The sequence below is a fragment of the Camelus bactrianus genome, chromosome 8 (assembly GCF_048773025.1).
Source record: "Camelus bactrianus isolate YW-2024 breed Bactrian camel chromosome 8, ASM4877302v1, whole genome shotgun sequence".
NCBI classification, from domain to species: domain Eukaryota; kingdom Metazoa; phylum Chordata; class Mammalia; order Artiodactyla; family Camelidae; genus Camelus; species Camelus bactrianus.
Window position 1 is genome coordinate 31,627,220 of NC_133546.1, and position 14,753 is coordinate 31,641,972.

The following is a 14,753-nucleotide window of genomic DNA, read 5'->3' on the forward strand; positions in this document are numbered from 1 at the left end:
ATTGTATTGTCAAAGAGTATCACATCTGAACACACACAATGTCTTTCCGCCTGTCATTGGTGATGCTAAATTTGATCACCCTGTCGAAGTGTTTGGTTTCTCCACTGTGGTTGCTTTTTTCCTCCTTGCAACTAGTAATATTCTTCTTTTTGCCGAACTTTCTCCACTGTGTTGAGCATTCCTGATTATTATTGCCCAAACCATCTTTGCTAAGATGATCGCAAATTTTTATTTCTCTAACTTCACCATTTCCTGCATGTATATCAGTTGTCATTCTGCTCTGACGACAAGCCCTCCTTTACCTGTTTCTTGTGTGTGTATGTGTGCATGTGTGTATTTATCATCAGTGTGAACTAATGGATTCTTATTTTTTAGTGGTTTATGGTTCATTACTATCCTTGATTATTTTGATGCATAAATTGTCCCAGATTTGGCCAATGGGAAGCCTTTCAATCTGGCTCCTGTGTCTTTTTTGAAATGCTCCACCATTCATTCATCCATTCATTCATTTGAGCACTTACTTACTTTCTGAGTATAATAAGATAGTCCAGACTCATCTTATGTCTTCCTCTTCTTGGCCCTGGTCTCTGGCATTTCTCATGGGAGCACTAGTTCCTTTAAGGCAGAGGGGAGGTGGGTAATATTTAAAAACCAAGATCTAGATGCTGGGTGTTCTCATTGCTCCTGGCATCTTTGTTTCTAGACTCTGAGCAAACAAAGCTAGATCATGCATTAATTAATTAGAGGTCATGAGTTTATATTGATATCTCCAAGCCCAGTCTGTTCCTACAAAGTTTGTTCTTGTCTTTTCCCATTTCTTATTGTATCTCCTGCAACAGCCATGACCCCAGCTCCCAATAACACCAGCATATTTATTCATTTACTTAATCTTACAAAGCATATAAGGTAATTTTAAAATTATTGTCCCTATATCATTATGAAAAGTGAAACTATTAAAAAGAGTTCAAGTTTTGCAGGTTTGTTTTTCTCCCAGACCAAGGGTAAATAGTCAAAGGTAATTTTTCTGTCTTCAGTGTATTATTTATTTGAAATACTTTGGTTCAGTTAGTTTTTGTATTCAGTTTTAATTTTTCTTTCCTCCCATTCTTGTTAATTGAATTTTATGTTTTGAATATGTACACTGTTCCAGTGAGTAACTGTGTGTGTGGACTTTTTTGATAGTATTAATGTTATCTCGTAAGGTTAAATTCTACAAATAAGATTGCTGAATCACAGGTTAAATGGATATTTAGTTTTATTAGATTTTGCTAAATTCTCTAGGGAATAGACCATTCTTCCATTTTCTCTAGTCTGTTTCACTTTCCTTTGCCAAAAAAGGCTACTTAACTTAAACTTTTTTTTTTGCCAATCTGATAAGTGAGAAATAGTATTTCAGCATAGTTTTAATGTGCATTTTCCTTTAAGTAAGTGAAATTGATCACATTTTCATATGGTTAAGAACAATTTTTGTACCTTTTTTGTGAATTATCTATTCATGTTTTGGTTATTTCTCTATAGGATATTTGGCTTATTTCCCTTAGTTTTTATAAATTCTTTAAATATTAGGGACATTTGTTATTCTCAATGATATATTTTTATGTGTTTGCCCAGCTTGTCACTGTTGTTTCAGTTGTTTTAGTTGTACATATATTTACATATATTACATGTTCTTTGTCTGTTTCTGTTTTCTTTTTTTAGCCAGTTCTTAGTCTCTTGGTTGTTTCCCTCTTTGTCTTCAGTGACCCTTCCTCAATTTTTATTCAAACCTGTTCTTGTCTTTTTTCTTCTATTTCTTGAGTCAGTCAGCTCTTACTCATTTTATGTCTCCACCCACTACACTTTTTTTTTTTTTGTACATTTCTATCCCTGATTTAAAAAATTCTGATTCAGGAATTTTCTTTTTCCATATAACTATGCTATTTGAAGATATTTTTCAGTTTGGAGTGATCATTACAGTTTTTTTCTTTAATTTCACATTTTTCTGCTTGGGAAGGGAGGCACTTTTCATCAAATGAAATGTTTGAATTTTACATGTTTTGCTTTATTCTTACAGTAGTTTTTTTTTTTTATAGAACTGGCTTGATGTTTTCTATTCCTAAGTATTTTGTGGCTAGGATTCCTTGGTTGAGAATGCCATCATCTAACAGTTTAGTTTTTGGATGGATGACATTGGTAATGGTGATAACAGTGGAAATGGGAGAGGAGCTGGCATGACTTTTGTATCTCTTGTTTTTACAGAATCCTTATTTTTCCCCCCTCTTACGTTTTTTCTCTTGTATTTCTCCAAGGAAACCACCCCTTTTCTACTTACCTGGGTCTGCTTCAGAAATGGTGCTTACTTAAAACTGTAACTTTCAGCCTTACTCATTTTCAAAAGTGAAATCTTTTTTTTTTTAATTTGGTGTTCATTCCTCTACTTACAAATCATTTTAAAGATGTAGTATTCTCTGCCTCTGCATAGTCTTGTGGGTATGGATCATGTCTGGCTTTCTTTTGCTCATTGCTAATTTTTTAACTTTGGGGAGGTTGTGTGGGGATGTTAGGAATTAATCAGGAGTCATTATTTTGAGACCAACCCCTGAAATTTTACTTTTTACAAATACAGTAGATTTATCAGTGAAATTTTCCAAACATTTAAGAAGAAGTAACACCAATCTTACATTACATCCTCACATTCATTGCAATCTTACAGTAACACCCTTTCATTGAATAGAAAAAGAAGTTATACTTCCAGCTCTTTTAATGAGTATAATATTTATTCCCAAACCTAAAAATGACATTATAAGAAAGAAAACTATAGACCAATCACTCTCATGAACATAAATGTAAAGATCCTTAACAAGATATTAATAAATTAAATCTAATGATAAAAAGGATAATACATCATGACCAAGAGTGTCTTATTCCAGAAATGCAAGGTTGGTTTAACATTACAAAATGAATTGGTATAATATACCACATTAACAAAAAAACGGAGAAAAATCATATTACAATCTTGATAGATGCAGAAAAAGCATTTGACAAAATTCAACATCTATTCATGATAAAAACTCTTAGCAAACTAGGAAAGAACTTTCTTAGTCTAATAAAGAACATTTATAAAAATCTTACAGCAGACATCTCATAATGATAAAAATATTGAAAGCTTTCCCTCTGACATCAGGAACAAAGTGGGTACTGTCACCACTTCTGGTCATCATTGTGCTAGAAATCCCAAACAGTTCAGTGAGGCAAGATTAAAGAAGTTATAAGGATTGGATTATAAGAAATAAAACCTTATTATTCACAAATGATATGATTGTGTATATAGAAAGAATATGTAACTATATATTACCCAAAAGAATATATACCCAAGAGAATATATAACTAATCTACTAGAATAAGTTAATTTTATAAGTTTGTTGGCTGTGAGGCCAATAAAAATCAGTAGCATTCTGTATGCCAGCAGCAGACAACAAAAATTTTAAAAACAATAACATTTACAGTAGCATTAAAAAAAAAAAAACCTAGAAACAAATCTAACAAGAAGCATCTGACTTCTACACTGAAAACTAGAAAACATTACTAAAAGAAATTAAGGAAGACCTAAATAAATAATGAAATATACCACATCTGAGGAATAAAAGACTCAATATTACAAAAATTCACTTCTCCTCCAAAATAATCTCCAGATTTCATGTAATCGCAGTAACAATCCAGCAAGTTTCTGTGTGTGTGTGTGTGTGTGTGTGTGTGTGTGTGAACTGAGTCTCTAAAATTCATATGAAAATGCAGGGTACCAAGAAAAAATAAGGTAATTATGAAGAACAGAATTGGAAGGTCTGTATTACATATAGGAAGCCTATTATAAAACTGTAGTAATTTAGAACAGTGTGCTCTTTGCACAAAGATAGAAAATCTGGCCAGTAGAGATCCAGAAACAGATCCAAATGGTATGGTCATTTAAGACAGACATGACACTGTAGTGCAGTGGGGAAAGGATGGTCTCTTTAGTAAATGCATGTGTATGTGTAAAAATCAATTCCAGATGAATTGCAAATCTAAAAGTGAAAGGTAAAACAGTAAACTTTTTGAAAGAAAGCAGGACAATATCTCCGTGATCTTGAAGTGGTCAAAGATTTCTTAAATAGGACACAATAATCACTAACCATAAAGAAAAACATTGATAAATTAGATTGTTAAGATTAATCATTTCTATCAGAAACAAAACTAGAAGAATAAAAATGCAACCCACAGAGTAAGAGACGGTTATCTCAGTATTTTGAATCCATAAAAGACATATCTAGAATATATAAAGAACTCCTTCAAAGCTATAAGATAGGCAACCCAATTAAAACAAGTGGGCAGACAACTTGAACTGACTTTCCACAGAGGATATCTGAATGGCCAAAAGGTAGGTTAAAAAGTACTCATTAGTTATTAAGGAAATGCAAATTAAAATGACAGTTCCTTTCTACTCTGTACCCACCAGAAGAACTACCTGAGATGAAAAAGACGGAATAGATCGAGTGTTAGTAGGGTGTGGAGCAAGTGCAACTCTCACAAACTACTGATGGGAGTGTAAATTGGTACAAAATTTTGGAAAAGGCCAGTATCTACTAAAGTTGAATAATGCCATATGCCCCGTGACACAGTCATTTTACTCCTAGGTATATGCAGTGGGTAGAATAATGGTCTTCCAAAAATGTCTTTAGCTTAACCCTGGAGCCAATGACTATGTTATGATATATAGGAAAGGGCAATTAGGTTGCAGTTGGAAAGAAGGTTGCTTATCTGCTGAATTTAAAGTAGAGATTCTCCTGGTGGGTGGGCCTAGTGTGATTACAAGTGTTGTTGAAGTGGAGGAGGGAGGCTGAAGAGTTTAGGGTCAGAAAAGGAAGTACAGTAACAGGTGCAAGGTAAGAGGAATGCAGTGTGAGGACTCAACCCACCTCTGCAGGCTTTGAAGATGGAGGAATGCGGTTAGAAATGTGGACAGCCTCTAGAAGCTAGAAAAGGCAAAGAAATGGACTCTCCCTTGGAGCCTGTAGAAAAGAATGCATCCCTACCAAAATCTTGATTTTTAAACCAGTGAGACTCATGTTGGACTTTTAACCTATAGATCTATAAGATAATAAAGTTGTGTTGTTTCAAGCCACCAAAGTTACAGTAATTTGTTACAGCAGCAGTAGAAAAGTAAGACAGTATAAATCCAGGAGAAATGCATACAAATGGTCACCTAAAGATATGTCCTACAATATTCATAGCAGCACCATTCATATTAGCTAAAGACTGGAAACAACCCTAAATGTCCATCAACAGTGGGAGGGATAAATCAGAGTAGACAAAGTTAGTTGAATGATTTTAATGGCTCATGTCATCAAACGATGATAGTCTGATGCATTCACTTCCAATGTAGAAATAACCTGCTAACTTAATATTGACCAACTTAGGACCAATGCTGGCTGGTCAGGGTACACTGTCTTTTGAGATGCTGGGCATAACACTGAAATACTATTACTTAGCGATCTCTTTTCTAGAATTCATGCAGACGTTTACCATTTGGTTAGTAAGTAGAATATTTGGTAAAAGTTAAAACATGCATGGAAATGACTCTCACCAACTTCAGGATATTTGTTGCCAGTGGAGAGAGAAGGAAGTGGGAAAAAGAAGGGAAAGAGATGAGAATAGAGCTCAGAAATAAATGTGGCAAAAAGTTCGTATCTGTAACATCTGAGTGATGAGTACATGAATATGTTATTATTTTTGTATTTTTGAAATATTTTGTAATTAGAAAAAGTTCTTAATAGCATACATTAATTCTACTAACTATGTGTGATACATACCCGGTTTTCCACCTTCAGTCAGACCTTAATTAGATTTCTAGCCCTCAGTGTTCTTTAAAGTGCCAGCAGGGGACCAATCATGCTTTTATATTCTGATTTTACTAAGTTAATATTGGAGGAAAAAAAGAATCTTGTTTGGGCTTCGGAAATTGCGCAGGTCTGGTGTCCACACTTAGGAAATCTGCATTCCTCAACGAGTGTTACAGCGCTTTTAACATTCACCTAAAAGTAACATGTTATAGGTCCAGCAAATCCTTGTTTTTTTTTTCTTTTTAATGGAGATTGTTTTCCCCACTGAGTCTTTACACTAACAACTAAAGGAATGGAACAAAAAGAATCCTTGAATAGTTAAGTTTTCCAGAAGGTGAAAGATGAGAAGGGGTGATGGTGGTGGTGGGCGCTAGTTGTGGTGGTGCCGTGGGAGGAATGTGTGAGGGCAGGAAAGTTAACAGCACAACAGAATGGAAGGGAAATCAGGCTTAAGTGCTTCCACCACCCAGACAGAGTAGTGGCCCCCAAAGATGCCTGCCCACACTCTGTTACTCCCCAGAACTTGTTATTAACATTTGGCAGAAGGGACATTGCCAGTGCAATTAAGGTTCTGGATTTTAAAACGGAGATTATCCTGGATTATCCAGATGGAGCCAATTCACATGAACCTTTAAAAATAAAGACATGAGGCAGAATGGGAAGTCTGAGAGATGAGAAGCATGGGAAGGCTTGAAGATGGAGAAGGGGACCACGAGCCAGGACCGCAGCTGGCCTCTAGAGAAAAACAATCCCTAGCTGAAAGCCAGCAAACAGACAGGGACCTCAGTCCTCAAGTTGCGTGAAACTCAGGTCTGCTGACAACCTGAATGAGTGGAAGTGCATTCATTCCAGGGACTCCAGAGAGGAAGGCAGTGCTGCCACCACCCTGATTCAGCCTAGGGAGACTAAGCAGAGGGCCTGGCTGAGCCAGGGTGTACCCAGACTTCTGACGTTCAGAGTGAATGTTTTCTAAGCCACTAAATTTGGGTTATAGAATTAATAGCAAATAGTACAGGTCATAATATTTTTTAAATGTTTATTGTGCTTTCTGATTATAAAAAGCTATGTGCTCATTCTGGTGAATATGAATCACCTGGGGATTTTATTAAAATACAGTTCTAATTTCATAGATCTGGGGTGAGGACTGAGGTAATGCCAAGGTTGCTAGTCCACAGACCACACACTGAATAATGATTATTTTGAAAATACTGATTTTAAAAATATTTTAAGTATTTTGGAAGTACAATATACCTTACTGCATATTAAAAAAATTTTTTAAATCCCTTATTGGGTGATCCAAGAATAATAAATTATGTCTAGGTATCTGTTTTTATTAACAAAAATTTTAAAATATACAGTTAGACTGTATATAAAATAGATAAACAACAAGTTTCTACTGTATAGCACAGAGAACTATATTCAATATCTTGTAGTAACCTATAATGGAAAAGAATATGAAAAGGAATATATGTATGTATATGTGTGACTCAGACGTAACACGGTACACCAGAAATTGACACAACATTGTAAACTGACTATACTTCAATTAAAAAAAGAATAAAAAAATATACAGTTAGGTATAGAGTAAAAAAGTTGCTACCATCAAAAGATAGCTAGCATTAGCATTATGGTGTGCTTTCTTCATGTCTTTATAAAAAGACATATATATAACTTTTTATTTTAAAAAAATTAAGATTATATATCATATAGTTTATAATGACAGTGTTTCCATATCCTTAAGTGTACTTGGAAAACACGAATTTAGTAAGCTTAAAATATTCTATCAGTATGGATGTACTAAAATATCCTTTGTTTCTAATTTTTCTCTATTATGATTAATGCTGTGATAACTACCTTATACATAGGCTTTGTCCTTTTGGATTATTAGCTTAGAATAAATCCTAGTACTAATTATATAATTCAGTACTTAATCAAAGGATATGAAAATTTTCAAGGTTTTTGATATATAGTGCCAAGTTACCCTCCAGGAAAGATTCTGCCAATTTATACTACCACTAGCAGCATTTGAGTGTCTGTTTGAGAGCATCCTTTCTTATAATGATTATACTCTTAAAAAGATCTTTTCTAATTTTGATAATCAAAAATTAAATTTTAATTTGCATTTTTAAAGGTTTTTAGTGAGGCATAAATTTTCGTACATTCATTGATGTGTGTGTGTGAATTGTCTACATTTTCTTTTTGTTTTTCTTTGGAGTATCAAGATTTTAGCTGTTTATACACTGAATGAAAAACACATTTTATTCCCCTCTCTCTAGAGAAATAAAATTCTCAACTATGCAATTTAGAGCCTGCCCATCTAATTTGTCTCCAATCTCTAACATTGTTTTCATGAATATAAATAACCCCAGCCAAAGGTATTAGCATTTCCAGCTGCTACCCGTTAGTGCAAAGTATATTACAAAGAAAGGGAGCTGGAGACATGCTGTCCCAAGGGAGCACGGAGGGGAGCCCTTTTCTAAAATACTAACTTAATGAATAAAACACAAAATATATAGACATAATAGACATATGTGCTCATGTGTGCGCGTGCACACACACACACACACACCCCCCCAACCAACAAATCCCAGAGTCATTAAAAAACAAATTCCATTTTTGCTGTGTCAGTGCCTGTACTCTGAATATATGTCCACCTCAGGAAGCAGTCACGTTGCCCATGTTGCTCTGTTTTGTAGTAATCACTGTATTATCTGGAAATTCTTACTTTGATATCAAGAAAATCCACCTCTGAGCATGCTAGGATTACTAACTGAATGTTATAATCAGACTTGATATTCCCCAAACGTTTTCCTGTCTGTTTCCCCCTCACTGTACCACCACTACCACACACACACACACACACACACACTCATTCAGCCGCCTACTCTCTTACTCAGGCAGTTTCTTTGCATAAAATACATGGAGTCTCATGAGGGTAATCATCTTAGAGTAGGAAATGAGAAAGGTGAAATATGGGGAGAATCTTTGGGTTCTTTCCTTCCATTTTCCATAATCATCTTGTGATGGCGGCAGATAGAGAGCAGCAGGAAGGCGCATGTGCAAACAAATAAGTGCTTATGTTGAAGGCATGATTTTAAAGTACTGTTTGTGGTCAGAGATGGCTGTTGCTATTATATAATTTTATGTAATGTGCTTCCCTATGTCACCATAGTTTGCGTTACTGTGTTTGGTTTGCTCTTAATATGCCATGCAAAAGGACCAGCAATTTCTGGCCCTAAAGTTTACTTAACCAATGGCTAGACTTAAAATTTATCACATCATGTTATTTAATTTTGTAACAGGAATGCTTGCTTTAAAATTTTTTTAAATATTTATGCTTTTACTTATATTGCACAATATTTCTTAAGTTAGTCTTAGATATATGTGGTCTTTTTTTTTTTCAATCAATTTGGAATCTTCTTCAGCCGTGTCAATAACAGAACACAGTATTATTTCTACCTTTATGTGGAAACCTAAAATTGTATATATTTTGTAGTCACCATTAACAGATATTGAGGAAGGATGGTATACTATTATTTGCTGGGTTTTCAGTGTGAGCGTAGCTCTTTTACATTCAGTTTTAGGGACTGAGTGACTTTAGCCCAGGGAACAACTTTATAATGCCTTTCTAGGAGAAACACTACTGTTATTTGTAGTGACTTACCTGCTAATGCAGCCAACTTGGTAATAATAGATGCCAGTACACACAGAGTTTAATATGTGTCAGGCAGTGTGAGGCTACAAAATACATACAACTTTTATATGCCAAAGAGAAGTATAAATAATACTGTGCTCTGTAGATGTGGCTGAGGCAGATTTCACACTGATTTTTTCCATAAACACAATTCCTCTAAGATTCTGTTTAAAAGAATTATAGTGCATGTATATATATATATATATATATATATATATATGTGTGTGTGTGTGTGTGTGTGTTCCAAGTGAGTTTCATATATTAACTCATTCAATACTCGTGATAACTCTATGGCATAAGTACTACTGTTGTATCTATTTTATAAACAAGCATGCTGAGGCCCAGAGATGTTAAATAATTTACTCTTCATCCTCTTTATACCATGTGTCTTTTTTTCTTTGCTATATTTTACAAGGTGCTACATGCAACCAGTCTGATGGCCAAGCTAGGCAGTCTGGTATATGACTGTGTACTTGACATCAAAGCTGCACTCTTCCCAATGCAATTATTTGTTTCTATCTTTACCAGAGTCCATTAAAAGTACTTCTAATAATAAATGTTTAAAAAAACCTTTTTCTTTCATACCTTTTACTAAACTTCCTATTTTAGTGAAATTTCGTAATTGTCTTAAAATTAATTTTCTTGAGTACATTTGTTCAAAGTCCTGCAACTTATAGCTAACTCACCAAAGAGCAGTAGCACAGTGAACAATCCTCTCAGGTATCAGCATTGACTTTGCATCACCTTCAAAGGTGATCCTCTTCCCCAAGGTATGGGTAGTTTTTCCTGTAACATTGATGCATGTGTACTATGATGATAAGTGTATCCACATCTGATTAATTTCCTCATCTCCCCTCTCCCAAGGTGTCACAGGAAATTTTAAACCTTGCCAATAATAATTACACTAATTAACAGTCAGAATATACTTATAATTCTTTTACTTGTTAAAATAAGAGAATTTAATATGGTTTTATAAATGAGTCTGCATATAAGGATTAAGAATCTTGTTTTCTACATAGATTAATAGATTATACCTCGCAATAAATTACATCACAGTTAACTGTATCTAAACTCTCAGTAACTAGTGTGTAATCCTGTAAGGCTTATCAGGAAGCAGTTTCTATTTTTGGATATATCTTACTGATACGTTATTTTCTTCATAAATTCTGGCTATCACTACTGAAAATTTTATATTTAAACTTTAGCCTTTAGATTAACAAAGAGTCCTGTGAAAGGGTACCATCTGAATGTTTCATATTTCTCTCATTTTAAACTACCTGGTGTTCTTTTGTCACTATTAACTTTTGGGGTCATATTTACTGATGTAATATGTATATGAGTACACAAGACACCCGGGGCATATGACATATAAAGATTGGATGTTAGAGTTTGATCACAACAGATATTTTTACAAAGATTACCTCAGGATTTTGTTAAGAGTTGTAAAATATGATTCAAGAAGTCATACCTCACCTTATAAAATATGGCAAAGGGGAAAAAAACACACGGTATAAAGATGGTATTAAACATTCTTCTTTAGAAGAAAATAATTCCAAATAAAATGTGCTTATTACATAGATGACTTTTGTGTCATAAGCTCATCTACATTATCCCAGCATCTAGGACTTTAACCAGTTTTTATGTTCAGCTTATTTTAAATGAGTTTTTTCCTGACATAATTCTTTTCTGTATTGTAGGCATAGCCAACATCAGTGTCAATTCCAGGATATAAGTAGGAATGGTAACACATTTAATTTATTCTGTGAAAAGGATTGTGTTCAATATAAATATTCCTATTTCTAATCTATTAGAGTTTACTGTAATCTCTGTTACGTTCCTAATTTCTGACCCTGTTTATTATAACAAGGCAATACTCCTCCAATTTGAGGCTAGATTCAGATTCTTAAAACACTTGTTCTTTCTTCCCTACCATTTAAAAATTATTTATTGAAAACTACTATTTTCATGGCTATTTGCTTTTAAAAGCAGTTGTCCATAATTGAGGCAGATTTTTTCCCTTACAAAAATTCACAGCTGTGAAGAGAAAGTTCTCTTTCCCAGTGGGTTAATAAATAGGCTTTTGTGAGAATTCTCTATTGGAATACTTCTCTTGATTTAAGGGTCAAAGACTGAGAGTCTGTTGTTCTTGGTTCTAAAGCAACCAAACCACCTGCAGCTGAGCATTGAACACTTTGGAATACTGAACGTAATGTCTTCATTTTTGTAATAAGTTTCAAAGCAATAACATCTCTTAAAAATTAAAATTCAGATACGAACTTTGGTCTAAATGAGAGGTTTTAACATAGTGAATGCTTTTCATTTGAAGCATGCAGTCAAAACACAATTCAGGTTGTGTTTCCTAAACAGTATAGCTTTATGCAGTGTGTTAATAGTATACACGTATTTAATTGGCAGATGTGATTGCGGTGCCCACTAATCTGTGTTTATTCCCTTTTATTGTTCCCCTTTGCTTATTAATCACCCTACTCATAAAAGTCCTAAGATTTGGGGAAATGAATCCCTGCTATAGGAAATTAATCCTTTCAAGTCCAACCCAAGCCATTATCAACTTTCTTAATGGTATCCCTGTGTCTAGCTGACTGCTGACGTTTACCATAAGGTGAAGAGCACACATAATGAAGCTAACTTGCCTGGGTTTAAAATTCTGGCCCTGCTATAGCTGCACGGCCTTTGGGTGAGCTATTTAATCTCTTTTGCCTCGGATTCCCCCTCTGTGAAATGAGCGTGTTACTGCACCTCATATAGTTGTTCTGATGATTATTTAACATAAAGTTCACAGTTGAACAGTTGGTGTGCTATTAAATGCTAAAGTCTTAACACAGCAACATGGGCTTTGATCAAACTCCTCCTGAAAAGCTTCACACTTAAAAAATGAAATCCACCTCCTAAGGACCTGTTAGCTGACCTCTGATTTCATCTCCCATCACTCTCTGCTGACTATATTCCAGCTACATTAGCCTGTTCCCCAGAGATACTAAGCAGTTGTACTTCAAGGCTTTTGCACTTGTAATTCCCTCTTCCTGGAATTCCTTCAGTTTTTTGCATCATTCACTTGGGTAGCTGCTCAAATACACAGAAGCCTTCTGCATCTAAAATAGCACACCCCCAACACACATACCCTCATTCTCTAGTCCCTTGCCCCATTTTCTTTATAGCATTTATCACCACTGACATTATATTGTTTAGTGTCTTTCTGTCCTAACCGGCATGTAAACTGAGGGAGGGATTTTATTTTGGTCATTCCTGTAGTCCCACACCTAGACCACCTGGCATTGGTAGTGCTTAATAACTGTCTGTTGGAAGACTGGACCAATCTATCCTGAGTTAAAAAAAACTGCCACTCCCCCCCTGGCTAAGGACTACTGACCTTAACTTACTATGCATTTTTTTTCATGGTATGCGCCTAACATTTCCTACTCTCACATTTCACTTTAATCCAGATTTTCTCATTAGGCTACAACTCATTTTAGAAAGATATACTTTGGGCTTTTAGAAGTAAACAAAAACATAAAATACAGACTAGACTCTTATATGCAAAGTAAAAGATAAGCAAGCACAACAAAAATGTTAACCTTGTTTTCAAAGGGAGGTGCTAAGTACTGTGTGGTAAACTGAATTCTACACTTAGATTTTTTGAACGTTCAGTTTTTAATAGAACATATACCTATCTATAATAGAGATGTCAGATCAGATTATGAATAGGTAGTACTTTATGACTAAAGCATATGTTGTTTCAGAAGTTTCTTTTCTCTTTTGCAGGTTAATGACTGCACAGAGTGAGATCAGATTTGTCCACAAGGAGATGGGTATAATACCAAGCTGGGGCGGTGCAACCCGGCTGGTTGAAATAATCGGCAGTAGACAGGCTCTCAGAGTGTTAAGTGGGGCCCTTAAGCTGGATTCAAAAAAAGCTTTACACATAGGAATGGTTGAAGAGATCTTGCAGTCTTCAGATGAAACTGAATGTCTCAAAGAGGCACGAGAATGGCTACAGCAGTTTACCAACGGGCCACCAGAAGTAATCAGAGCTTTGAAAAAATCTGTTTCTTCAGTCAAAGAGCTTTGTTTCAAGGAGGCATTACAGACTGAAAGAGATCTCTTAGGAACAGTTTGGGGTGGACCTGCAAATTTAGAGGCTATTGCTAGGAAAGAAAAATTTAATAAATAGCTTTTTAAAAAATGATGTACTACAAGTAAAACTCCCAGATTAATATGTACAAAAGTTAAATGATACTAAATATCAATGTCAGAAGTACTTTGAAGGCTGTTTGTATTTGGGTTTGTATTTTAATAAGTGAGTACCTGCACTCACTGGTCTAGTTTTCAGTATATCTGGGTATTTATCAAGTAATCTGGAACATGTGGCTAAAATATACACCACTTTTGGCTTGAAAATTATAATCAATTCCCAGATTCCCAAAATAGCCCTTAGGCTCTAACCAAAGACCGATTTTTGAAAGGAAAAACTACTATTTCTGGTGTTACTTATCATAAAGTCTCTGTTTTTGTCTTAGGAGATAATTTACAAAAATAACTTAATGAAACTTACAGAACACAAGTGGAGAGGTCAGGGGACAGGAAGATATGCAAAGGTATCAGCAATCCTTTTCTTCTGCTCCAAACACTTGGAGTAAAGAAGTCATGGGGAATTGGCTCTTCTTTTAAATAAAGATGCTCTTGACCTCACTCCCCGACAAATTTCAACCTTACTTTAAATTATCTACTAAACAATGAAAGCCGCCATATGGAAAGTCTACTAACTCTACAAAATTGGCCAGTCCCTTTGTGTACTCCAGAATTCCCAAACTAATATACTTTTGCATTTTATACCAAATTTCTACTTTTGTTTCTGGAAAACTAGCTAACTTTTCTTCTTTTGTAACTAGCTATCTTTTAAAAGTAAATTTAATAAAAATACACAACTGAAACTTTTATGATCACCTCAGTAATACAGGCTTTATAAAAGTAAGTCAAAGAATTAAGTCCTACTTCTAATGTATCACAAGAAGTAAAAAATTAATTTTTAAAGTAGAAAGCTTTTGCTATTGTAACAATTCAGATTTGAAAATCATATTAAAAATAATTTGCATATGCTTCATCAACATGATCCTGTCCTGACTTGGGAAAATATAGTAAGACAGACTCATATTACTTTTCTTCAGAACCAAATTCTGTATTACCAA

General features: G+C 34.7%; 2 protein-coding genes across 5 annotated transcripts in view; one reads left to right on the forward strand and one right to left on the reverse strand.

Annotated features, from left to right (window-relative positions):
• LOC105077203 (sex comb on midleg-like protein 1) overlaps positions 1–622 on the reverse strand; it is a 32,349-nt gene extending 31,727 nt beyond the window's left edge. For both annotated transcript variants that reach the window (XM_074368397.1, XM_074368396.1), the window contains exon 1: positions 526–622. The gene's annotated coding sequence lies outside the window, so the exon portion shown is untranslated. The remainder of the gene's footprint in view (positions 1–525) is intronic.
• ECHDC1 (ethylmalonyl-CoA decarboxylase 1) overlaps positions 1–14,672 on the forward strand; it is a 48,833-nt gene extending 34,161 nt beyond the window's left edge. For all 3 annotated transcript variants that reach the window (XM_010965526.3, XM_010965527.3, XM_010965525.3), the window contains exon 6: positions 13,330–14,672. In XM_010965526.3, coding sequence (XP_010963828.1) covers positions 13,330–13,738 — 409 coding nt within the window. In that variant the 3' untranslated portion in view covers positions 13,739–14,672. The remainder of the gene's footprint in view (positions 1–13,329) is intronic.
• Positions 14,673–14,753: the final 81 nt, after the last annotated feature.